The sequence below is a fragment of the Hemibagrus wyckioides genome, linkage group LG28 (assembly GCF_019097595.1).
Source record: "Hemibagrus wyckioides isolate EC202008001 linkage group LG28, SWU_Hwy_1.0, whole genome shotgun sequence".
Classification (NCBI taxonomy): domain Eukaryota; kingdom Metazoa; phylum Chordata; class Actinopteri; order Siluriformes; family Bagridae; genus Hemibagrus; species Hemibagrus wyckioides.
In genome coordinates, this window is record NC_080737.1 from 9,871,650 (window position 1) to 9,899,025 (window position 27,376).

At 39.3% G+C, this 27,376-nt stretch overlaps 1 protein-coding gene across 3 annotated transcripts in view; it reads right to left on the reverse strand.

Annotated features, from left to right (window-relative positions):
* The window catches only part of coro1cb (coronin, actin binding protein, 1Cb), a 37,256-nt gene that overhangs the window by 8,345 nt on the left and 1,535 nt on the right, over nt 1-27,376 (reverse strand). For 2 of the 3 annotated variants that reach the window (XM_058383685.1, XM_058383683.1), the window contains exons 2-11: nt 26,397-27,371; nt 18,548-18,747; nt 17,036-17,158; nt 16,781-16,910; nt 12,835-13,016; nt 12,305-12,424; nt 9,846-9,950; nt 1,996-2,141; nt 1,269-1,326; nt 213-455 (exon numbers count right to left, since the gene is read on the reverse strand). In XM_058383685.1, the coding sequence (XP_058239668.1) occupies nt 213-455; nt 1,269-1,326; nt 1,996-2,141; nt 9,846-9,950; nt 12,305-12,424; nt 12,835-13,016; nt 16,781-16,910; nt 17,036-17,158; nt 18,548-18,747; nt 26,397-27,371 (2,282 nt within the window). Of the gene's footprint in view, nt 1-212; nt 456-1,268; nt 1,327-1,995; nt 2,142-9,845; nt 9,951-12,304; nt 12,425-12,834; nt 13,017-16,780; nt 16,911-17,035; nt 17,159-18,547; nt 18,748-21,045; nt 21,241-26,396; nt 27,372-27,376 lie in introns of those variants that run through there. The other variant, XM_058383686.1, reaches the window with a different exon arrangement.

Genomic DNA, 27,376 nt, shown 5'->3' on the forward strand with positions numbered 1-27,376 from the left:
GAGAATATTCTAAAGTATACATGATTTACAGTAATCATCAAGCTCACAGAAATTTTTGATGTGCAGCATTTTTTCATTGACATGGGTTTAAAATTGATATTACATACAATTGCAATGTATACAGAAATTACATGTACAGGACATGTTAATGGTTTGGGGAAGAACACTCACTTAATGGATGGTTTTACATGACAGCATTACTCAATACTTACTCTAATGAGCTGAGGAGAGGCAGGCTTTTGAAGAGCTGATGTCTCCTCCACCTTCTTGGGTGACTTGTTGTCCAGAACATTCTTTTTGACCACCTTGAGGTCACGATTCTTGCCAGGGACATAGCCATGTTTGAGTGATATTAGAATAGGATCACCGTTCTTGCCTTCAAACCACTCCTCTGCTTCCAAGGCCCAATCTGGTCCAGCTGTATCCGGATACAGATCATCCTGGAACAGGTCTGACTGCGGGTGTTACATAAATACAAAAGTATCTATATGTTATACACTTTTTTATTTCTAAAAAAATATTATCAATCGTAGGTTTTGTAATAAGATACTACTGCATCAACAAATATAAAGTAAGTCAATACAGTTGGAGAGAAAGACATATGCTCAGTTTAATGTTCATGATTTTCATGTCCTTTCACATATGTTGCTATTTGCTCCAGTATCATTTGACAATGGATTCAATGTTAATCTGCAGCACTTTGTCCACACATAACAGAAACAATCTCTTTTGCATACAAATTCTCACATAAATTGTGTGGCCTACCAGTTTTACAGATCCAATAAAAAAATAATGAATGAGGTGAGAAGAACCCTTTCATTCACAATGACAGCTTTCTTCAGGAATGGTTTAGAACTGCTGTGATAGATTTTCTGTCAGCTCAGACCAGTCTCCTCTGATTTCTCTTATCAACAAGGTGTTTCTGCACCTCCCCAACTTCCACACAAATTTGCACCATTTTGTGTAAACTCTAGAGAGTGTTGAATGCAAAATTCCCAGGAGATCAACAGTTCCTGAAATGCTCAAACTAGCCCAACTGGATGATTGCATAACTGCATGAATGAGCAGGTGTACGAGTGTTCCTATTAAAGTGGACAGTGAGTGCATAAATACAGATACATACATACACACATACATGTAGTTAATAGGCAGGCACTGGCATGCTAGTTAACATGCTGACTAAATATAAAAATCTATACTGTTCATGATGCATTTCTTTGCAGTAATAGTTCATGTTAATACAATTACTTATTTGCATTAAGTAGTACCTTTCTTGGGACAGTCATGATAATCGGCTCACACTTCCTCTCATGAAGTTTATAAAACCTTTAAATATAAAGATGAGTTCATGTCAAATCATACAACAAACAGAAATAAAGATCAGCTTTAATAATGACATTAATTAAATGGACATTTAAATGTCTTTTTCTTTCTCATTGTGACATTTCTAATTAAAGCAGAACATTTGAGCCAAATAATATGAGAAGAGAATCTGGTTTTATCCAGTGAGGGTTTTTGCTGGCTTGTGAAAACTAAACATAAAGTCAAATGTATACACTTCCCTGCAGTTACACATGTTCTATGAACTTTGATATTTAGATTATGGATTTCAGCACATGGATCCTCACACTGTGTTTCAATCTTCTCATCTTCCCATTGAAACCAGAGTAGCCTCCCATTGGCAGTTACTGGAAGCACTTACCAAACAGATCCACGACATACACTATGAAGGAATTAATCCAATGTCCACAAAATGGAAATTGAATCATCTGGAAGTGTGCTTGCTCAGACATTGTGTTAATTGCCCTAAAAATACAATGGCCCTCTAGGTAAATAAAGTATTTTAAACCCTCCTTGATTAAGGAAACTTTAATATCAGAGGAGTAATGTCTAGTTTGGCTACACTAGTCAATCCAAAGGAATTATTCAAGCAAAGTAAATTTAGTTCCTCTAGGTCAACATTCATATCTGTTGTAACATTATGGTGCTATGTACCTGGCAATCTCACACTTATTAACGTCTAGGCCTCTTTTGGGCATGTAGCCCATGCCCCTCTGTGGTTCTTTGCTGGAGAAGGTGTTAAGGTAATGAACATACGGTGCTTCATCTGTGATCTCAAAGTAGCGGATGCTGCTGTCTCCCTGTGTAAAGAAAAAAAGAATGTACAGTTTGGCTGAATAATTTAGCAAAAAATAAAATGTATGTAAATGTTATCTTTTTGAATGTCTCTCTTTGTGAAATTTGTCTCCGAAAAGACAAATGTTGCCAAGTTAGGCAAGCTGTTAGTTAAGGTTTTCAACCCAAAAATTTGGGGAGCAGAAAATGTGGCCTGAAGACGCTGAATGCAGTTCATTTTTTAATGTTATATTTGGCCATGGAACATAACATACATAGTTGGCCATGGAAAATATGGACAGCTAATTATCATATTAACATATACAATGTGCTGTAATTTTACCACAGTTTCTGGATACACTCAAATTGGAAAGTCTCCAATTTGAACCAATATTCATTATTTAATTTTAACTCTAATACACTGTGGTAAAATAACACCATTGTTAATGTCTAAATAATTATGTAAATGACTGTGACATAAGTATGTAAAAACCAAAGGAATATTCCTTGCACTGATTTACCAGTCTAGTGGGATGGGTGAACTTGGAACACACCTAGTTTCAAATAACAAATAAGGAATATAGTGTCTAGATATGAGTTGATCTTGTTTACTGTTTCTAAATTGATGTAAACGCATACAAAACCTTTTTTTTATGTTCTCTAACTAGTGAGCACTAGTTGTTTGGGGATGTGTCTAGGTGAGATTTATCACGTTGGTTGGATAATGTGTGGGTGTTTCTTTTTTTTCCGTTTTAAATAAGGTGCGTTTCTCTGCATGTATATTTTTTTCCAGTTGATTTGTAAATGGCCAGTTCCTCGGGTTATTTGCCTAACCCAGTCTGTTCCACAATAAGATTTCTAACTGGTAACATTAAAGGCATAAGCAATCCCTTCAAAAGGTCAAAGATTTTTTCAAACTTGAAAAGTGTAAATACCGATATTACTTTTTTGCAGGAGACGCCTCTGAGAAGTTTTAAGCTTAAATGCTGCAGGGTAGGAAAAGCCTTTCACTCAAATTTCAATTCAAGAGCTAAAGCGGATACAATATTAATTAATCAAAGGGTACCATTTTCTGCTATTAAGGTAATAGCTGATAAAAATGGAATGTACTTGATTATTGTTGGCACACTATTACAAAATCCTTTGTTCCTTGTCAATGTATATGTTTAAATTTTGATCAATAGCAGAGTTTTTGTCCAGTAATGGTTGTGTTGACGTTTGGAGATTCTTTAACCCTCAAGCTAAGGTTTCCATTTTCTCACGTTCATCCAAGTCAGTTTTCCAAGTTCATTAGGTCATATTTTACAATTATGTCTGAAGTGATCAGGGTCAGTATTGATGTTTGCCCTCTTACTGCAATTTTGGGGGTTCCAAAGTTTTGGTCTCAGTTTAGTTTGAAAGAAATATTTTAGCCTCATCATAGCACAAAGACAGCACTAGTTAAAGTGGTAAATGACCTGTTACTGGCTTCTGATCAGGGTTGTGCCTCCTTGCTAGAGTTACTTGATCTAGTGCAGTTTTTGACACCACTGACCACATTATTCTACTTGATAGGCTAGAGCATGTTGTTGTTGTTGTTAAGGGAATAGCCCTCTCCTGGTTCAGGTCTAATTTGACTGATCGTTATCAGTTTGTACATCTAGATGGTGACTTCTCTATGCATACCAAGGTTATGTTCGGTATTCCACAAGGTTCTGTTTTAGGTCAGTCTCCACTCTAAATCATCCCAAAGGTGTTCTATCGGGTTATGGTCAGGACAGTCAAGTTCCTCCAGACCAAACTTGCTCATTTTTGTTTTTATGGATCTTGCTCTGTGCACTGGTGTGCAGTCATGTTGGAACAGGAAGGGACCATCCCCAAACACAAAGTTGGGAACATGAAATTGTCCAAAATGTCTTGGTATGCTGAAGCATTTAAGTTCACTGGAACTAAGGGGCCAAGACCAACCCCTGAAAATCAAACCCACACCATAATCTTCCCTCCACCAAACATTATACTTGGCACAATGCAGTCAGGCAAGTACCGTTCACCTGGTAACCGCCAAACCTAGACTCACCCTGTTCACCCTCATTCACCCTCTTTTTATTCATAAACAGTCTAAATATTTGTAATTATTCGCCAGAGGGGGAAGTACTGGACCTGGCCCATCTTGCTTGGTGAAGGGTTCAGTCATTTTTCCCCCCATAGATATTCCAGGTTGTGATGATCAGTGAGAATGAGGAAAGGGTGACGAGCTCCCTCCAGCCAGTGACGCCATTCCTCTAGAGCCTCCTTCATTGATAGTAGCTCCCTGTTGCCTACAATGAAGTTAGCTTCTGCCACAATTAACTTCCTGGAGTAAAAGGCACAGGGGTGTAACTTTCCATGGTTTCCGTTACGTTGAGAGAGAACTGCCTTGATATCACAGCTTGAAGCATCGACCTCCACCACAAATGGGAGGTCTGGGTCAGGATGATGGAGAATGGGGGCTGTGGTGAAACTGTTTTTCAGCTTTGAGAATGCCTCTCAGGCAGAGTCAGTCCAACTGAGTCTCTAAGGTTTATTCCTGAGAAGTGACGTAAGTGGACTGGCGATGGTACTGCAGTTCCTGATGAACCCTCTGTAAAAGTTGGTAAACCCCTAGAAGTGCTGTAGTACCTTGATAGTGGCCGGTTCAGGCCAATCTGTGATGGCTTGGACTGTGGTAAGGTCCATCTCAACCCCTGTTGAGGAAAGCACATACCCGAGGAAGGTGATGGTTCTTTGGTGGAATTTACTTTTTTTTCCCAGCTTCACAAAGAGGCGGTTTTGCAGTAGACATTGCAGTACATTGTGGACATGTTGGATGTGGGCTTCGAGGTAGTCCGAGTAGATCAGTATATTGTTGATGTAAGCAATGATGTATCGATTGAGCACAGCACGAAAAATCTCATTAACGAGGTACTGGAAGACTACAGGGGCATTAGTTAATCCAGATGGCATGACTAGGTATTCGTAATGTCCATTACTGGTGTGAAAAGCTGTTTCTAGCTTGGTGAAGATTTTAGCCCCACGTAATTGTTATAAGGCAATTGGGACCAGAGGTAACGGATAGGGGTAACAAACTGTGATAGCGTTTGCCCCTGTAATCAATGCATGGACGGAGGCCGTCATCCTTCTTCTCAACAAAGAAGGCAGCCGCTGCTGCAGGTGAGGTGGAGGGACGAATATACCCTGCAGCGAGAGCTTCCTCCACGTATTCCGCCATGGCTTGGCTCTCAGGTAAAGATAAGAGGTAGATCCGGCTTTTGGGAGGCATGGTGTTGGGTAGAAGTTCAATGGCACAGTACCAGGGGCTATGAGGTGGAAGATGGGTGGCCTTCTCTTTACTGAACACCTTCATCAAGTCCTTGTATTCCCTGGGCAGAGATATGGTTTCGGTTGTTCTGGGGCTCTTGACAGAGGTTATGAGGCATGGTCATGGCACGGTGCAGTGAAAACAGGATTGGATGCACTGAGGAGATCAGCACTTCAGTTCTCCCTCCCTCCAGGATATCTGAGGGTTGTGATGCTGGAGCCATGGAAGGCCTAAGATGATGGGGTTAGCAGGAGAAGATATGAGGTAGAAGGTGAGCTTTACAAGCTGAAACAGTCCAACATGTAACTCCAGAGGTTGTGTCTGAGGTGTGAGATATCCTTCTCCAATGGGTTGATCGTTGACGGCCGTCACTCGTAGCAGTGGAGTACAGAGTATGGTGGGGAGGTTTAACTTCTTCATGAGTTCTTGGTCGATGAGATTGAAGGCCGCCGAGACAGGAACAGTATCAGGAACATGGCGTAACATAGCAGGTAGGGTAAATTTGAACATTTGGGTTATTTGTGCTCACCTGGGATTTGGAGGGGCGTTCGGGACATCGGTACACTTGGTGACTGGGTTGTCCGCAGTAGAAGCATAGCCGCTGTTGGGTACGCCTCTGGCTTTCCTCTTCGGATACACGGGTACGGCTTAGCTGCATGGGCTCAAAGCTGCTCTCGTGGGTCAGGGAGGTCAAAATGGTGGCGTAGTTGATAGTGAGCGCATGGATTAGGCTGGTGTTGACACCTCAAATTATCCAAACAAATCGCTGTTGAAATTAACTGTGAGAGGGTCATGTTAGCATCCCGGCATGCCATATCAGCCTGTAACGCAGGGTGTAGGCCTTCCCTGAATACCGCTAGCAGAGATGTTTCGTTCCACCCGGACTGCACTGCTAGGGTGTGTTTTATTACCGATTTATTGCCTTGACGTAGTTCCAAGAGTTGTAGCAAAATGTGCTTTCCACCCTCTGGGTACACAAACACCTCCTGAATCAGACTAGCGAAATAATTAGCCGAAGTTTTAACTTGAGGGTCGCTATCCCACACAGCGGAAGCCCAATCAAGTGCCTTCCAGTGAGTAAAGAGAGCATGAAAGCACACCTGGTGAGATCCGTACCATAGAGATCCGACTGATGCACGAAGTAGCAGATCCGTCGAATTTCTCTGGCAGAGCCATGTGCAAAGTTTCTCCGCATGATGTCGACGCGGGAGCTGCAGATTGGAGCTGCTGGTTAGCATTCTGAAGCACTGCGATTTGATCTTGATATCCAGGGATGACCACTCTTTGGCTGATGATAATAGCACATAAATCCGCTGGATTCGTAGGAGGCGAAGTATCCTGTAATGATTTGCCGGAGGAGGAAGTATTGGAATTCATATGCAGATTTATTGAGCAAACACAGCAGGCAAAAACGTGGTCAGAAACGAAGCAAAAGGTCAAACCAGGAAATCAGAGAGCCAGCAAACAAATCCAAATCGAAAGGCAAGAATCATGAAACGAGGTAGCAGAAACGAGGTCAAACACAGTAACCAGATCAAACAATGTAGAAAACAGCTTGGTACGAACACACGGGAACGATACTTCATATAGAGTGAAGTGAGCATGTCTCTTTTATGTCCGTGGGAAACCCAGAAGCGTGTGATCAGAATTCGGGAGAGGGCTCCCTCTGACATTCAGCCTCCCGGTATGACGTGACAATATTCATATCACCATGAGTCACTGTAATGTTCTCATATGCTATATTTTTCTATAATTTGTCGATTTATTTTTCCTTGTATAGCTAGTTCCATTTTATTTACACTTTCTTCTATTTCAGATGTGTGAAATCTCTAATACCTTACAATTACAATGTAACTAACCAACATTGTATATATTTTTTCTTTTAAAATGTCATTTTTTATCCATGACATTGATCTTTAATGAATGTACAGAATCTAAACTATTAAAACTATAAAGCCTATGACTGTGGGTTGGCTGCATGACAATAAATAAAAACAAATACTCAGTGATGTCTAAAATATCCACAATAGAACTCTAGTAACTCAAAATTACTAGACCACCACTTTGGTTAGTTTGGCTTAAGTAATTAAAATGCAAATAGTTGGATGTAGACAGTTCAACAGCGTGCCTATTTTCTCCAGGTCTAAGCTAAGTTTCTGTCATAAACAGAAGGGGTATATTATGGAAGGACATAAAATCTGAATAAAATTTCTTAATAGATAAAAAAAAATGTTGACAGTTATGAAAGCCATGTTGAAAGGACATGAAAGCCTTTGCTCCACTTTAGATTTACATGCATGGTAAAAAAAAAAAAAAGCCAGTTTCAAGATGGCTGCTGCTACAATTTTTAGCTCTGATGTTCTGTTGTTCAATTTTAAAATAGAAAAGAGTGTGTCAAACAGTGTCAGAAACAACATATTTACACTGAGCACTCAGTAACACCTATACTCCTACTACCTCCACTTTCTGTACTACTTATCCTACACCTGGAGCCTATCCCAGAGGACTTGGGACACAAGATGAGGTGCCAATCCATCACATACACAAAAACCACCAAAGCAAGACTGAATAAAGACAGAGTGATTTTTTTCTTATCTTCAACTGTCCCATATTACTGTGTCTGTGTCCACCGTAGCCTCAGAATCCTTTTTTGGCTGACAGAAGTGGAACCCAATGTGGCCTTCTGCTTATGTAGTTCATCCAATTCAACATTTGATTTCTTGTCTCTGAGATGTTTTTTTTGTTCTCCACAGTTTTAAACTACTTTTTTATGCATATAACTGTCTCAAGCTAAATCTGACACACAGTCACACACCACAACATCTGTGACACAGACTCAAATTTCACATTGGGTGCAGTGATGACACTTTCAATGCATTTAATGGGTTTGTCTTAGATTTACTGTTGCCCATGACTATTTCAGTATAATGTTGGCAGTCTCCGTGTTAGAAAGCCTGTTTTTATTTTCCTTATTCTTTTTCTATCTTTGGCCTCTTTTTTCCCTTTGACCTGATTTTCTCTCCAGAGAGTCTCTACACACAGCTCTTGGTGGCAGGTTTTCCTAAACCTTGCAAACAAGACACCTAATGCACCTAATCCCAGAGTAGTGCCATACTTTTTTTCCTCTTTTCTTTTTTTATGGCCTTGCACTAGGTGCCTATCTAGGTTCCAAACCAACAGATTCAGGTCTAAATCCTGTCTTTACAGCTCTTTCCACACAGAGACAAATTACTGATTTGTCGTTTTTTTTCTTAAAATTAAGATCTTAAAATTACTTATTTTCTTAAATCACATCATCTCAGCTTCCTCACATCATTCCTCATTGGCTACAGTACAATGCCTGATCAGGACAACCTTACCATGGTCTGCCTAAGCTAATTCTTAGCCTTGAGTTTATTTATAAATTTTCTTTAAATTAAATCTTAATTTTTTGAAATATGAACATAACATTTGGTATTTATTCCTGCTCTTTCCATTTCTGCAATTATTTGTAATGTATGACTACATGTCATTAAGATATACATATATAATTTTTAACTTATTTTTCTATAAAATTTTGATACTTTTGTAATATGTATAGCAATAAAATAACTATGTACAATTCCAACAGTATTAAAGTTGCATTTTTTAACATTTAAAATATCACATCACTTTTACATTACAGAGCATGAAGATTTAAAAGATTTAAAAGAAATAACTAATGCCTTAGTTCTTCAAAACAATAAACAAAACTACGCATCAGATTCTTAAACTATGATAATAGGAATGCATAACAAAGTTGACAAATGATGGTTTCATTCGTAAAAAAAAAAAAGTTTTTCTCTAAATGTCAAAGTTCACTTTCAACCTACACAATTTGAAAGATAATTTTATTAGCTTTTTAAAACATGTATGTTTGAGTACATTTTATTTTATTTACTTTCTGAAAGAAGCAATTAATTTACACCATCTATGGGAATTCTGGCCTATTCCAATAGGCTTATCAGTTGATCTGTGGTTGCTAAATCATGCCACAGTCATTATCCGTCAGATCATATTTTTCCCCTTTCTGAATTTAACATTACAAAACTGCTGGCCCTTACCTGCATGATTTCAGATTATTAAAATAATTGCACGAATAAGTAGGTGTACTGGTGTTCCTAATAAAGTGCACAGTTAGTCTATATATTGCTAAATTCAACACAGCCTTTTTAAAACAAGTGTGTGAGCACCATACAGGGCCAAATAGCTCTAATGTTCAAATAAATAATAATTCAATGTATAGGTGTTTATGGTGTAACGTATTGGAAACAAATTGAAATCCACAAAGAAACTGGTGTGAGCTTATCCACAGGCTGAGAGAATGGAAAGATGGTGACAATATATATAACCATTTGGACATTGTAATTAAATTATACTTGTACAGCTCTCCTACCTTTCCACAGAGGTAGACAATGTTAGTGTCTGGGTCATAGAAGGGAAGTAGCACGCCATTGCTGGTGTCCATCTCATGTACTGAGATTGGCTCATCCATGTTTTTCTGCAAGTTAAATGCAATGATAAATGTTCATGCATGTGATATGGCAAACATACTATAAACTGACACCTAAAGTACACAATAGTTCAATCTCATGTAATAAACAAAACTACGTCTGATGCAAGAATCATCTTTTATAACATCAAAATGAAACAGCTGTTGGGGAGTGGAAAAACTTCTAACCAGTAGCACTTTTTTGTGCAAAAAAAAAAAAATTCCCCAAGCAACCCTCATATAAAATACAAACACAGCCTATAGTTATCCAAGATCCACATACAATGGCAAACAGATTTAAATTGTGCATAAAATGAATTTTCAATAAGCTAGAATTAATGAATAACATGGTTTCTATGAAGAAAATCAAAATAATTTGCTTTTTGCATTACTTACAGGTTATTAATGATATCATTCATGCATATAAATATGGTCCTCACTGCTGGGATTCTGCACACCACAGAGCACCCTATTAAGCACAGTGAGCACCAACTACCTGCATTTTCACTGCTGCACGTTTGCACCAAATAAAAACAATTATTTGCACAATCCCTGTCTCTGGGGTGTCTGTGTTCTGTCCTCTCTGCGCAAGTCTCTACACTGGTTGAGTATTATGGCATGAACACAGAACACTCCATGCTACCGGAATGGAGCACATGCTGAAGCACCTCCTGGTGACTCCTCTCCAAGATGATCAGTCCAGCCTCCAGCAACAGACCGTGACCCAGGAGCTAGCACAGAGCCTATATTTGATGGCTCTAAAGACATGCTCCCTCACTGCCACCTCTCCTCTCCATGTCCCCTGCCGAGATGCCTGGTGACTCCTCTCCAAGATGATCAGTGACAACGACATGGAGGCACATCTGCCAACGTTTGGTAATATGCTCCTCCACCTGGTCCGACCACTTGCACCACCTGAGGGAGTTCCTGGAAAGGCTCTGAAAGGCAGGGCTAACGGCCAACTCATGCAAGTGTTATCATCAAGTGTAATCTGGGGCTGACCAAGGCACAGCACCTGGGGTACCACATTGTCTGGGCCCTACTTAAGCTGTAAAACAAAAAAGTGGAGGCTATTTGCAAGCACCCCCACCATACCACCAAAAATCAGGTACGTGCCTTTTTGGTGTTAACAGGTTAGTATTATTGGTTTGTGCCTAACTTCTCCTCTATAGCCTCCCACTCTTAGATCTCATTAACAAGGGCCAGCTGGCCATCTTGTCCCAGAGTTTCAAAGAGGAGGAGCACCTAATCCTCTATATCAGCCACAAGCTGAGCCCCACCAAGAAAAAATATGCTGCAGTAGAATGAGGACCCCTGCCACTTCAGTACCCACGGAGTTTTGGACAGCCGAGGAGCACATGGCTGGCCAAGGCGACTGGAGCATGCCAAAAATAGAAACGGCAGCTTCAACTCTTCATCCTCCATCCTCCTTCATTTTCCATGACTTTGCTGCACCACACCAGCCTTCTTGGTTTTACCCCCCAGCCTCCACCAGGATATTGCACACCACAGAGCACTCCATCAACCACAACAAACTTCACCTACCTGCACTTTCACTGCTGCACGTTTGCAAGTCAACAAATAAAACTCTCACATTTGCACAATTCTAAGGCAATTAATTCTATTTTAACATATAGTCTATTTTAAGGGGTTACTCAAGTCACTCAGGTTTGTTGAATGTGGAGTGGTTGGATGCTTTTTGTCCTGGGAATCCCTAATGTCTGTCACCTTCTGGCTCTCCCTCTTAGTTATGCTGACACAGCAAGTCTTGCCGGAGTCCCTGCCTGCACTTTACACATAATCTACATTGTCTTTAACTATAACATGATTACATGCATACCTAATATTTTTCTCCCTTTCTCTCTATTTTTTTCTCATTAATTCTCTCTCTCAATCTTGCTCTCTCTCTCTTTCTCTCTCTCTCTCTCGGTGGAGCTATAGATGACACTCCCAGGCTCTGTGTTCTGAGTTCCCAGTGTGACTGCTTCTTCTTTCTGGACCTGCATGATCCATCCTGATGCCTTTGCTCTGGTTGGAATCGCTTGGTGGCGCACATTGCTGCTGGGGATAGATCTGGGTGGACAGCAGGTGACCATGGGACTACCGAAGATGGAATGCAACTGGATAGTTAGAAGTATGATCTGTGCTTCCTCTTTGGCCATGAACAGGTGCATCCCCAAATTGACAGCAACAATTGCAGCCTGCCTGAGATTGGGAGCTGGGGGGTTGGGTATTTGCCTTCTCCTGACTTTTCTCTCAGACAGAGTGCTGGGGTTTCATTTTGTCATAGATTACATTACACTACATAGATTACACAATACATCTATGCTGTACATCACAGAGGGGTGTCTCTCAGGTCTCACCGAGTTCCATAAGGCCAGTTGTCTCTCACTCATGCGGCTAAAGCCAGTAGTGAAGATGTTGCCATCAGAAAGAAAGATTGCCCTTATAGGCCGTGCACCCTCATGAGCTTTATCTTTCTCCTGTAAAATACACAGAAAGGAGGTAAGAAGAAACTAGAGGGAGACAAGAAGTCCTACCCACTAAGCTATTTCATCATTTTCATACTACTTGTTTTCAATAGTTATTCATACAATCTAGACAGTGTTCAAAGAATAGTTCATACTCTCTCCAAAATAAAAAAAAGCTATAACTTTCCTTGTCACTTGGTTGGTTCCATCAAGGGGCCATCTTTTGTATCTTGAAAAATATGTGTTATAAAATTATTTTATGTATATAATTAGATCTTAAAGAGCACTGATGTACCTTTAAACCTTTACTCTACATACAAAAGATTCCAGTAACAGGGAAAATAAGAGTTTGGTACTGCCTACAATCATACTGCCTAATATATTAAAGTAATGATCAACATGATCAACTTTGTGCTACTAACGGCAGTGATCTTGGCCTTGCGTGGATCAATGACGCGCACTTTCTTGTCCTTGCAGGCGGTGCAGATGAGGCTGCCATTGCGGTTCCAGCACACACTGAAGATCATGTCTGGGTGCATGTCATCCAGTGTGATGAGGGCCTCACCAGTGCCCACGTTCCAAATCAAAATCACATTATCACATCCTAAACAAAAAACACCAGCTATATTAATTCTGTTAAAATATTTGGTTCCTACTGTAATAAAATCTGTAAATGTAATAACAAAAGCATGCAAGACTGCATCTTTCACATGAGTAAAATAACAAAAATGTGTTGTCCATTTTGCATAATTTTCTAGCACAGGCATTTGCTGAAGCTAAACTTACCTTACAATTTTGTTAAAAATACAGCAATGAAATGCTGCAAATTGTCTATGATTTCCATTCATATTGATAGAATTCAATACTTTAGCTAATCAAAAGGTTCATTTAACTTCATTTAACTCAAACTCGTTTTGGTGGACAGTGCAGCCTGGATGAAAATAACCTTTAAAGCAACTGACACAGAGCTAACATACACTGAGTGAAGACGGTGAGTCTCTTCTTGTTAAGACAATAAGACAAAAGTTTGCACAACAGCACTCTTTGGAGAACAGGCTTATAACGTCATTTTGAGCCATGCCCAGACAACCATGGTTCACTAGGAGTAAAAGGGAATTGTGGACAGAGATATGTTTACACAAAATAAAAAGCTACAATCTAAACAGTTAATGTTATTCTCAAATCAGCACTTAGAACCTGCAGTGGTGGTGTAATGTATGCATATTTTAAATAAACTGTAAGTACAAAGGTCTGTTTGATTATTTGGATTCACTTCTGAAACATAATCAGAAAAAGTCTAGCCTTCTGGCAATATGACAGACACTGGAAATGTTTTAATATAATATATGTATAATATTTAATATATAAAATATTTTTATAATTTTTTAATATTATAATTTTTACATATTTCAACTACTTGTTAATTTTTATATTTCTATTTTTCTTTAACGTCATTTATCTCTCTCTTGGAACAAGGACAGTTATAAAAAGCATTTCACTACCTGTTGCACTGTGTATGATTTTGAATGTGACAAATAAAATTTGAATTTCAATTTGAAAAAAAAAAAAAATTTTTGACATACTTTTGATGTGAGACACTGACCCAGGCCTAGGTTTTTAATTCAATAGTCAGGGAGCAAAAAAAGCCATTTTAGTTTCTGCTGTTAAAGTCTCTGTGAATTAATATTTGTTTGATTTGTTCTGAACCAAGCTGGGAGGGAAGTTGTCCTGTAGGTATTGATCACCTGGATGCCTTGCCAGATGTGACTGTGAATTCTCTGGGTGTGTGCACGTGCTTTGCCTCTCGGATTGCTCAGGACAGTTTGACCCTTGCTGTTCTTTCAAAAGGCAGAGTCTCTGTACTTCAGCAGCGCACGCACCTTTGCAATCATCCACGGCTTCTGGTTAGAGCATGTGGTGATCATGTTATCAATGCACTTAATGATGTAGCTGGTCAAAACCTAGAATCGCCCTTGGTTGCAGCATCCCTGAACATGTGCTAGTCAGTGCAAACAGTCTTGGAGAGCAGAGATCACTCCTGCTGGCCAGGTTTTAACCAGCTTCAGAACCGGCTGAGAACACCTGATCAGCAGTCTGTATGCTGGAATTAGCATAACAGAGATGTAGTCCGAGTAGCCGAGGCAGGGGTGGGCTCCACGCGGTACACAACAGGGATGTTTGTCTTGTTGCAAAGTCAACATGCTGATAGAACTTAGGGAGCACTGATTTGAGATTTGCATGGTTGAATTCTCCAGCGTAATTTCCATAATAAACAGTCAGTTGAGATGAGCATTCCTATATATCATAGCCCTATAGAGTTCACAAAGTGCCTCCTTAGCATTAGCGCTCAGGGGAATGTACACCCCGACAATAATAACAGTGGTGAATTTCTGGGGTAAATAAAATGGTCTGCATCTAACAGTCACAACTCTACAAGTGATGAGCAGTAATTAAAAACACACACAGAGTTCTTGGACCATTCTGTGTTATTGTAGACACAATGCAACAACCTCAACTGCAGTTATACTGCCTCACCACCAGAGGGAGACTCACAAAAATTGAACAGCATCCGGGTCAAGGGTGACTTCTGGGTAAAAACCATTTAAAACACTTCAACACTGTATGTCTGTGTGAAGTATCTACAATTCATTGTTTTCTGTGAGTTTCTATGTGTATGACCTTGTTCTGTTTCTCCAGTTTTCTCTCACTAATTGGATTGTGTTTTTTGGATTTGTTTGCCACATTGACTGTTCTATTGTTACATGAATTTTGCCTCTGTACTGACCATGTTTTCTGCTCATTGTCTTTGTATCTGTTTCCCTTTGCCGACTGCTTTTCTAGTTTTTTATACTCTGCTTTTTTACTACTGTGAATTTGTGAATGGCAATTCTCATATCTTGCTACAGCCTGACCATTTTCTCTGCTCGAGATGATAAAACTATCCTCACAAGAAGTCAAAATAGAATTGCATGGCTTCTTTAAGTAATTACTTTCCTCTTACTGCTATTCCAGCTTTTGGGTGCCTAATGCTATAGTTGTCACATGGTGAACAGCTTATTTCATCCAAGTTGTGGATCTCTCCATCTCCTTCACAGTTACCCTTGGCCATTTGGCTGCTTCTCTGACTAAAGGCCTGCCATAGTTCACTAAGGTACATAGCCCAGAATGAAAATGCATCTGTGTACAAAGTGAGGTCCATGGATACATGGTTTGCAAGGTTTGTGTGGATAAATTTGAGAGGCCCTTATAGGGCCCTGATGTTAACAACAGACTTGGTATAAACCTTTGTCAGTCAGAAACTCCTATGAGTAATATTAAAGACATTCTCTGACCCGATGATTTGATGTTCCTTACAACTGGTTAAGGTATTGAACTGCTGGATATCTAAGTGCTAGGAAAACACTGTGGGCTCATAAATAATTGGAGTACTTTTTTTGGGCAAGTCTGGCATTTTATGTCTGAATTGTATTCATCATTGGAGGTGCTGCTCTCATTTCCTGTAGCATAATTTTAGATCAGGCCTAGATATTCTATAAGAAATACCCGGTAATCTGTAAGATCTTAGAAAATGCAATCTTTTAATCAGGATTCTTTAAATATATGCACAGCATTTAATACATATTTTAATGCAATAAATGTACAGTTCATCTAATCTTTATTATTGCCATTCTGTAACTATTTGTCTCTATCATTTGTACTGACATCTCTTTCTTAAACATTTTCCCAAAAACCTTTTGACTTTAATCTAATTTGCTAGAAAACAACCAGAAAACCTTCCCAGTTCTAGAACAAGAGTTTAGATTAAACTTGTACCAGAATGATGGGAAGAGAAGAATAAGGAGAATCATCTGTCAAACATGGTGGAGGGAGTGTCATGTATGACATGTATGGGTGCCAATGGAACTGGGTCACTGGTGTTTATTGATGATGTGAATGCTGACAGAAGGAGATGTATTAATTCTGAAGTGTATAGAGCAACAAATATAGCTGAATATAAATTTCAAATATCAATCTATATACAACATTAAATAATTGTTTAAAATGTAATAATTTTGCATTTTTATGTATGTTTTTCCCCTTTGTTTTAAAACTGCTAGGGGTAAGATTTACCTTAAGATTTTAAATTGTTGGGGTAATATTTACCTTATTCATGCCTTAAGTTTTCAGATTTTAAAATCTGAAAAAACAAGAGTAAGGCTTTTCAAAGTTTAAGAAAGCAAAGTCTTCTATTATTGAAACTATTAGTCTCTATCCTTGTACTAGCATTTCAGTCTCAACCAATTTACCCAAAACCTTACAACCTCCAACAAAACTCTTTAAAAAAAAAAAAAAAAAAAAAACTTTAAGTGTGCCAAGAAGGTTGCCTACCAGCACTGAGGAGGACATTACGGGCTGTGGGGTGCCATGTCACAATGCCAACCCGCTTGGAGTGTCCTTCTAACACCACAACAGGCTCTGAAATTGGAGCAGTGAGGCCATTCTCTGGGATCTGCCACACCTGAGGAGACAATAAAAAAGTGCAGTATAGCACCATAAATCTGATTACTCTGTACAGCCTGGATTATGCTAACAAAGTTTTCTACTGTGTTCATATTACATTCCAAGACACTTTATAAATCATACCATTATAGTACAATCTTCAGACCCACTGGCAATGACATGATCATTGTGAGGGCACCAGTCAATGTCCAGCACAGGGCCTGTGTGTCCACAGACAGTTGGGTAAGCCTTATCAATACGACCTGTCTGCAAAAGAAAGCAAGCAAGCAAACAGTTCAACCAAAAGCACATGAATCATTGAGATAAAGCAAGATCTGGATTAGTATCTTCATTATATTTATTGAGATTGTCCAATATTCATTGTCAAAGTTCATAGAGGTCAGCTTTCAGGCAGGCAGAAACAAACTAGTAAAAGAAGGTAGTGTGTCATCAATGGTCAGCAGGAGCTGTGATGACAATGTCCTTCATGATGTCTATCTCAGGCTTGGGCTTGGTTAGGGAGGCTGCCATGTCAGCTTTTTGCTTGGGTTTGGCCATAGCCATAATTCCCTCTCTGCCACCCATTGTCCCTTCAGTGAAGTAGTATGTATGTAATTATATATATATATATAAACACAGGCCCCGCCAATTTTCTAAATGAGGGTCGTACACAGGCTACATTGCCTGGTCTTTTTCCAGTTTTCAACTGAAACTACTGACCTGTTGATAGAGGATTGGCTCATTGCTTAAAGGAGTGTGTGTACAGTTGTTCCTACTAGTGGCCGGTGAGTGTATGTGTGTGCATATAAACATACACTCACTGAACACTTTAGCAGTTATCTAATCAGGCAATCATGTGGCAGCATCGCAGCACATAAAATCAAGTAGATAGAGGCCAGCAACTCTGGGTAATGGGAATGTGTGCTCTCATTGATTTCGACTGTGTCATGCTTACTGGTGCAATAAGCATTTCTATAACTGGTGGTATCCTAGGATATTCATGCATAACAGTCTATAGCATTTACCCAGAATGGTACAATAAAGAAAAAAACATTGAGGCAGTTCTGGGAGAGAGGAAATACATTGATGATGAGAGACATTAATGGAGAATGGCTATACTGGTAAAAAGCTGAGAGAAAGACTACTGTAACTCAGATAACCACTCTGTACAATTGTAGTGAGCAGGATAGCATCATTTCACTCATCTTGAGGCAGATGGGCACCAACAGCAGAAGACTACATCAGTTTCCACTTCTATCAGCCAACTACAGAAAGCTGAGACCCAAACTGCCTTGTGACAATAGTCTAGACTGGTGGAGGTAGTGTAATTGTGTGAGAAATGTTTTCTTGGCACTTATTTGGGCTCCTTAATTCCAGTCATGTTGCTGACCATGTGCATCCCTTCATCAACACAGTGTACACTTCTTTTTTCATTATCATCCAGTGTGGTAATGCAACATGTCAAATAGTAAAAGTTGTCGAATACTGGTTTCACGAACATGAAAATGAGTTCAGTGTTATTTAGTGGCTTTTGCCATCACCAGATTTGAATCCGATACAGCACTTCTGTGAGGTGATAGAACAGGAGAGTGCACCTGAAAAATCTAATGGAATTCTGGGATTTTTTTAAACTGCATATTTAGAAATACATGTTACCTTTTGTAGAGGGAGGACAATAAAGGCTCCACCTCCGCTGGCATCCACAATGATGGCAACAAATTTGGGGTTAACAGCACAGAAGGCACTGTCCCAGGTGACCCGTGACACCCTGATGTCATCATAACACTGATCGTTTTTCACCGCCTGGCCAAAAACATGGCGGAATTTGCTCTGCCGGACCACACGCCTGATCATCTCTAAAGAAAAACAGATCAGAGAAAGCCATTTAAGAGACATTTATGTTAATTCTCCTCAGGTTCTCCCTGGATATTATTTAAGCAAGACTAAACTCAGCAAAGTGCAAACAATTTCCTCTCAGATTTTTGACAGATGGGTAAAATCTGAGGCATTCTATAACAGTTACTTGACTAGAGGGTGGCCAGAATAAACTGCAAAGTTTCTACCTGTTTAACCAGCTGATCATAGCCTTCAGTTATAGGTTTAATTCAAGGGGTTTAACAAACTTGCATTAACTTGCAGCCATTGTTTACAAGGTCCATCCATTTTCAAAGGCTCACATTTAATTGGACAGTTGATTGATAATCAGCTTTTTGGCCAGGTGTGGCCTGTTTCCTCTGTCACTAAACACATCTAAATAAATAAATAAAGCTTGCATATTTCTGGAACAAAAATGTTTTGGGACAGATGAAATCAAGATTAACTTGTACCAGACTAATAAGAAGAGAACATTATGGAGAAGAATAGAAAGGCCTCATGATCCAAAGCTTGAGGAAGGAATGTATGGCTGCCAATTGAACTGGCTTACTGGTGTTTTTTGATGATTTGTCTAATGATAGAAGTTACAGGATAAATTCTGAGGCATATAGAGGTAAACTCAGAGTCAGTCAAATGCTACAATACTGATAGGACTGTGCCTCACAGTACAGATTGATAAAACACACTGCAAAAGTAACCCAAGAGTTTCTTTAGGCAAAGACATTTAATACTCTTTTCAATTAAGCATGCAGGCAGAAAGCAGTAACAAAAAGGGGCTTCAGTAAAGGCCTGGTAAAGCATCTCTAGGGTAGAAATTTGGGTTCCAAATTGGGTTCCAGTGGTATGGTTGTGTTAGTTTGTCCAATTACTTTTGGTTGTAATTCCAAAATGGTTAATGGAATATATTAAATCTTAAACCCCTGGAATTAAAGCAGAAGGTCTAGATGTAAATTACTTCTTGGTTTCTTCATTTAAAAACTACTGTGGCCTACAGAGGCAAAATTACAATTAAAGTTCATGAAACTACAGCAGAAATATTATAAATTATATGTCTAAATTTCTTTGGTCTACTGAATGTAAACTGTAATGTAAAATGTCAATAGGTTTTCCTGATATTGATAATAAAAATAAACATAATTAGACACAATCTGCTATACTGCACATGCGTTAACAGTGTACAATGTTATTGTGATTATAGACAAATCAACTTTAGTTGTTTAGTTACAAAGATCATCATTTGTATTCAATAAAAATCAATAAAAACCTTTACTGTATGTGCATTGTCAGTTTAATGAGCTTTATGCAGTTCTTAATGATTACATGATTCAACACCACATAAAACAAAACCCCTAAAGTGCTCCATCCTCATCTAAGAATGATGGTGCTCTTGCTGATTTAAACTTAGCCAAGTTAGAGTAATGATAAACAAACATATGTTTACAAATTTGTAGTTAAATTAAAACAGTGCAAGTATATGATGATTATACAGCTAAAAGATTCATCTTTTCGCCTGAAGCCTGTCCAGGGTGTTCTGACCTCTCTCAGCCTTGCTGCTGAAGTAATCTTATACTAGAAAATTGTTGTGTGTTTTTTTTTCCCCCCTCCCACATCTTCATCCAGTTCTATGGCTGTGTTTAGCCTGCAGATCTTTTGCCTTTGCCTCTGTATGGATGCATTAACAATGATGCGTGTGCCGATTCACAGCTAGCTTTCAGTCATCATGAAAACATTCGCTTTAAGGAAGGAGACATTAACAGTGGAAGGTGAACATTTCACAAGAACAACGAAAAGACCAGTCTCAGAAAAATTCAATGAATGCGCTGCATTGAGCTGCTGCTGTGTCTGCGCGTCCTGAGTGAACTCACATCTGTCTTTCTGTTATGAACAAATACATTGAAACAGTTATTACGATTCCAGTATATAAATGATCATGTCGATCAGGTTGGCGATGATTGTGTCTTTCTTGTGTGGTTAGTTGGCGATAAATGTCATTGCGGGATGCTAGCTTTAGCTAATGACACTACGCTACACCCGGGATAGGAGATGGTGGAGAATAAAATTAATTAACGCGGCAATATACAAAGCTATAAATAACAGTGTGCTGATAAAAGGTGAAATTACTGCTGGCTCTATTATTGCACAAAATACTCTTAATGATTTGAATGCCATAGACAAGCTTGTCGTAACACATCATGTCCCGGTGCATACATTGTAAATCAGTGATGCCTGATAAATCGAGCGTGTACTGCCAAATAAACACGGCAATAACAAGATCTTACCTTTTATAGAAATGTTTCTTGTTCCAAGTAACAGGTAATCAAAACATTGATGTTTTTCCCAGGCCAAATTCTCCAGTGTATTACTGTTAGATAAAAAGCTTTACCCCCTTCTCCTTTATCTGAATGAAATAGAGCAACGCCCTTTCTGCTTCTCTACCCTTCCCCTCCTCCACAGTGATGTGCACTATATTCCAGACCTCATCTAAAAGACACTCTTCACTGGCAAAACTCTGATATTCTCAAATGTTTGGAACAGGAAATGTTAAACCAATAACAGCAGTAGTTGCTGAATCTGGTTAACCATAATCGAGTAGTAGGTCCATTACCAGCAGATTCAGGATAAGTAAGTAAAGATATTGTTTCACCTACAGTCTTCTGTTTATCCCTTTGGGGAAACCCTGCCAAGATGGACAGTACCTTGTAAAACAACTAAAATGATCAAATGTAATTTATCAATAAATTCATTAATAGATAAATATAGAGAATGCACCCCAGAAGGAATGCCAGTCCAATGCCAGTGGCAGGCTGGGGTTGTGGTATAGGTGGAGTCTGCAGAGTGAGCAAATTAATGTAGTGTGCCTGTTGCTTATGTGCTTTATGCTTAATGTTTATTAACAAGTTTCTCTCTGTCTCTCACACACACACAGTTGAGTAATTTGTCTTTGGCTACACTGGTGAAAAAAAAGCCTAGAAAAATCAGCAAAAGGAGACTTTTGCAAGTCATAAACAACAAACTGCAGACCTTCCATCCAGACCCTACTTACCTCCTCCTTTTCCTCTACCTCACTATGAATCTCAGATATTTGGTACATGAAATGGTAGGCCACCTAAATGCTACAGTTGAATCCTCATTGCTCTCTCGCTTGGATGGCACCACAGAGTGCCGCTGAGGCATACCTGGAAATGTCTGAGGCTACTGCCTCAGGGTCTGGATAACTAAGGGTAGAGAAGAAGCTGCCCATCTGAAGGAAGAGGCCAGGCAGAATTATACAGCTTTACAGAGAGGCATGCTTGAGCAGATCAGAATATGGGCAGAGGACTATTGTCAAAGGTTCCTTTTTCAGTGGGGTTAGAGGAGGAGGATTGGCTCCTAAAAATGCTGGCTACAACTGGACCCTGCCCATCCAGAGAAGATCATGTGTGTGACACTGGAATAGTTCATCAGCAAGTTGCCAACTAAAACATCTGAGTGTGTGCAGTACCATCAATCTATCTTGTTGACCAGTACCATCTGCAGATGCTCCCAATCCAGAGTAGACCTATTAAGTGACTGTATGTACTCAAAGAAGTATACATCAACTCTTCAAGGATTCAGGCAGTGTGTCGACCCAGATTCTCTATTGCCTGATACAAGGCAAGACATTGGAAATGTGCTGAAAGATGAATGTGGAGTGGATAATTCCACCTTGGCATTGGATATTCATCCGCACACAATGTGTGACTCTGTCCAGGTGAGGGTAAGTGACAAGATGGTAGCACCTCCAGGTGACAAGACCCAGGACAGAATACATAGACAAATGGTAGGACATGGGGCAGTGCTTACCTTTTGACATTTGGCTATTGTTAAAGAACACCTATGTCATGTAGGCTAAGACACTGAAACAGGCAACTCATTTACACAGATTTGTTTGTTTGAAATGCTGCAGGGAAATTAAATGAGTGGAAGAAGTTATGACCTTTTGTGCACAGACTGGGGAAACATGCAGATATCCTAACTTAACTCCCTCATACAATAGAGGGAAGCAGTCCCTGTTGATGTAGTGATGGCAGTGTCAGAGAGAGATGAATGATCTCTGATCCCAAACCATATCTTTCCATCCCAGAGGGCAGACGTTGCCCAATTGCAATCTGAGTTTTTGGATGTTTTACGTGAACACATAAAAGGTTGTTCAGGTCAAACTGGGGGAAATGAGTCCAATAATGAATGCTGGTACACCAATATCTAACACCAATTTGTCACAGTTCTGTCCGCATGATGCCCCATGTGTTATGGCCCTATAGCACATAAGCCACTGCACATTTAGCTGAAATAACAGCCTATAGTAAGGATTGTGAGCAGCATATGTAGCATATAAGGCAGACACACAGTGAAGTGTATGATTGGAGGGGTCTTTTGCTACATAATTGTTCACACTTAAGGACAATGTAGCATAGACAACCACCTAATTGCATTGGAGGAAACCCACACAAGCCCTGATAGAGCATGCAAAACCCAGACAGTAACCCAAGTTCAAACCAAGGACCCTGTAGCTGTGAGGCAGCAATTCTATGCATTGTGCCACCATGGCATTAGCAAATATAACTAAATTAAATGATTACTATATAAAGTAATTTACATTTTTACATTGTGCAAGATTTACAACATACTATTCACCTGTGCTATAGCAGTGAGAATATAACACTACCTTCTTATAAAAGAAGAGGTACAGTAATAGGTTACGTCTGAAAAAAAAAGAGTTTTAAAATAATAAGACAAAATATTTTGACTCCTGTAGATTTTACTTTTTACTTTTTGTTTACTGTATTACTACATATATATTTAATTTGACATTTGATATTAGTTGACTCAAATAAATTCTTTAGGCTACTGTAGATTTATCGGGTGCATCTTCCACGCCTCGCCACCAGATGGAGCCCTCGCCCGAGTTTTAGAACTCCAACACTCTGGTATACAGTATATGTTCATGGACATATACACTGCACACCCCCCCCCCCACACACACACACACACGAGATATTCTTTGAGAAGTATTGTCAGTTAGTTCTGCATTACCAAGCCGTTTGTTTCTCTGCTCGTCTTTGCTTTCTGTGTATGACCAAGTTTTCAGTTTATCAGTTTTTCGCCTGTTGGATTCTGTATTTTTGGTTTGCTCCAGTTTTTTCAATAAATCTTTGCATATGGATACTTACTCCACTGCTCCTGCATTTTTTGTTACAGCTACGCTTACACAGATGTTTGTTATATTTTTGGAATTCCATTCCATCAAAATGTGGTGATGTCAGCTGGGAGACACCCGGTGAGTTCCCATCCAGATGGAGATCCTCTCCAAGTGATTGTTCAGCCATATATGCCATGTCAGGAGCTGCTTTGTTTGGCTGTTAATGGTCAACCATTAATGGCACTGATAGTCACAGGAAGCTCTGTAATGTCCCTGAAACCCTGATTAACTATATATACCAGAGATAAAAAAAAAAAAAAAATTAAAAGAGTATCCTACTGCTGAGGTTACAGTCAATTTACATGAACAATTATGCATAATAAATGTTGGGGTGGTGAAAATTGAATGATTTCTACTGAAACTGAAATTGAATTGGAAAGATTGCCTGCAGACATAGTTTTGGGTGGGATATGGGTGTTAAATAACCTACTGGGAAAAAAACATGTCACTGTAACCACAGTGTCCTGCCTGGTGTTAACACAGGCCAAAGCGAAGTTTGGTTTGTAACCTCTATCAGACTTTGACCATAGCCTGATTGAGGGCAGCTATAAGCTGAGAAAATTATGTTGGCTGTGCCAAATACAGAAATATTATAGAAAAGTTATGACCCTTGATGCGGAAATGTGTCTTGTAAAAAAATTATGCTCTCTAATGTGACAGCTGTTATTTAAGCATCTTATGGTGCCTGAATGATGTAGACTAATTTCAGGGCACCTAGAACACCAGAAAAAATACCAGAGAGTCAGTTCCCGTTTCTATTGGCCATCGGTGTACTCAGATACACTCAAATACTGCTCCAGTATTTGTCTGTCAGAAAACAAGTGCTGTTTGCAGATCAACCAGAGCTCCATAGTATAAATAGTCAGTGATCTCCACACCCTTCAGGAGGATTGCCATGAATATTGTTGGACCACTAGAGAGATGCAGTACTGGAAACCAATATATACTGGTATGATCTGGTACCCTGAGGATGTCTAAGCAAGAGTACTGCTGCTAAGATAGTCAGTGCACTTGCTCAACTCTAGAATTGGCATCCCAGATGAGATCATCACAGATCAAGGCAGCAACTTCACTTCTCGTCTTGAAACAACTCCACCGACAGCTTGGCATCAACCACATTCAAACCAGCCCATATCTCCCACAGATAGATCAACCAGTGGAATAATTCAACAAAACCCTTAAGAACATGATAAGGACATTTGCCAGCAACACTGGTAAGGTTTGGGACAGATGGCTACCATTTCTTATCTTTACCTACTGAGAGGTCCCCCAGGCTTCTATCAGGTTCTCTCCGTTCAAGCTGGTTTATGGCTGGCCAGTCCAAGGGCCACTGGAGCTGCTGAAGAAGACCTGGGAGGCACCCTCAATTTCTGCTGAGCAAGACATTGTCCAGTATGTGCTGCAGATGAGAGACCATCTGGAGACATACTGGGAACAGGCCCTGGAGAACCTTGATAAAGCCCAGACCATCTGAATTGTGACAAAAGAGAGCAGGTCCACAAAACCCTGGGCTTAGGGTTGATATGATTGATATGATGATGTCATACCTTTTTGTAGAAGCATGCTGTGATTTATACTTATCGGCTGGTATGCTTTAGGTGGGCGGAGACTCTACTTCATAAGCATGACTCATTTACAATCAGCATTGGGAGTTCAGAGGAAAAAGTGAGTTGTGTGAGTTGGCATATACTGTTGTGATCCTTAATGTAGAAGGAACCAATTGCTGTGTGTATATAGAGTATATACACCTCTCAAGGATTTTGCGTTGTGTTGATAAAAGTGATTCTTAATGAGATAACAATGGCAAGAATTAGCTTTAAGAGGAAGAAACCTTGAGAAAAATCAGACTCAAAGGAGAACACAGACACACAACTGGGTAGCACTAGATTGAGGAATTATAAATCTTTTCTGTATACAATTTAAAAATAAACAGTACTGTATTAAATTGAACTTTGAATTGATCATATTATGAATAAAATGACTGATTAGCAGTTGTTATCCTCAAAAAAAAGACACAAAAAAGATGCACAAACATCTACAAGTGTGTGTAGATATTCACCCAAGCACCAAAAACACAGAATAAATTCTTAGATAACTATATCTAAATAAATACCTAGTTTTTAACAGTGTCTATACCTTATTTGAGAATGAGAAAACAAGAAAAAATGATGTATGAAATGATGATACAAAATGTTTTCCATTTATATATTTGTGTTTATATTGTAGTTCATATAGCTGTTTGTTTAGCACTGGCTGTGTTCTCTGTGTTTGGCTGATTACTTTGATTGATAACTATACTTGGCAAAGGTTAATTTGCATTTTTCTTTTGGCACATTTCTCTTAGAAATTACCTATAACACACCCCTCATCAATTTATTTTATTAAGCAAGGAAGTCTAGAGAATGTACTCACCTTTCTTTGGTGACAGTCTCCTTTCCATTTGACAAGGCTTTTTGACATGAGAAGTTTTGTTCATTTCCAATACTTTAACATCATGGTTTTCAACATTAGCGCTGCTGCTCTGATGTGTCCTGTCCTCATGCAAATTATTAGTTTGTCTAATGAGTTCTGGTCTGAATCTCAAAAAAACATTGTCATCCAAAGTATCAGAGCTGGTGCAAGTAACTAGTAATTTGTCTCTGTCTGCATCAAAGATTGCTTTTGCATCCTGCTCGTGCACAGTTCTGTACATATATGGATTGTAGTCAGAACTTTCATATGTTAAAATGTCTGCTGTGTCTTTCAATATTGAGACACTGATTGGTAAGACATTATCACTCTCATTGGCAACATATGGACTTAGTGACTTCTTTGGTATTGGTGGTGGAGGGCCTTTCATTTTTGCTTTTTTTTCTAATATGTGTCTTATCTGAGATATGTCCAACCTTGTCCAGAGGTCCACATCTTCACCATCTAAATCTGGATAAACTGTGGGAACATCTACTTCAGGTTGAAAAGCAGGGACAAACCCTCTTGTTATGTACATATATGATGGTGAGTCTAATGCACTTGTACAAAAAGACAACAAGTCTAAATCTGGAGGCAACTTGTCTTCAGGGATGTGCAATGCTGACTCTCTTCTTCTCATTTTGATGCTTTTTTGTAGAAGTTCAGAATATGGCCGAGGCTTGTCTACTGCATTGTTAGCATCTTTACCAAAAGGATTTTTGGGTTTCTTTGGAACTGGTGGTGGTGGTCCTTTGCTTTTAGCTGATTTTTGTATTGGGGTATCTCTAACCAAGCTATCTGAGATCATGCTCTGAATCTCAGTTTCAGCTACAGGTAATATGTTAATTTGGGCTGGTGGTGTAATGACAGCAGCGAAATAGGATGGGTCTTTTTCTTGTTTCAAGGAAGTTGTCAGTGTCACTCTTTCATCAACATTATCTGGA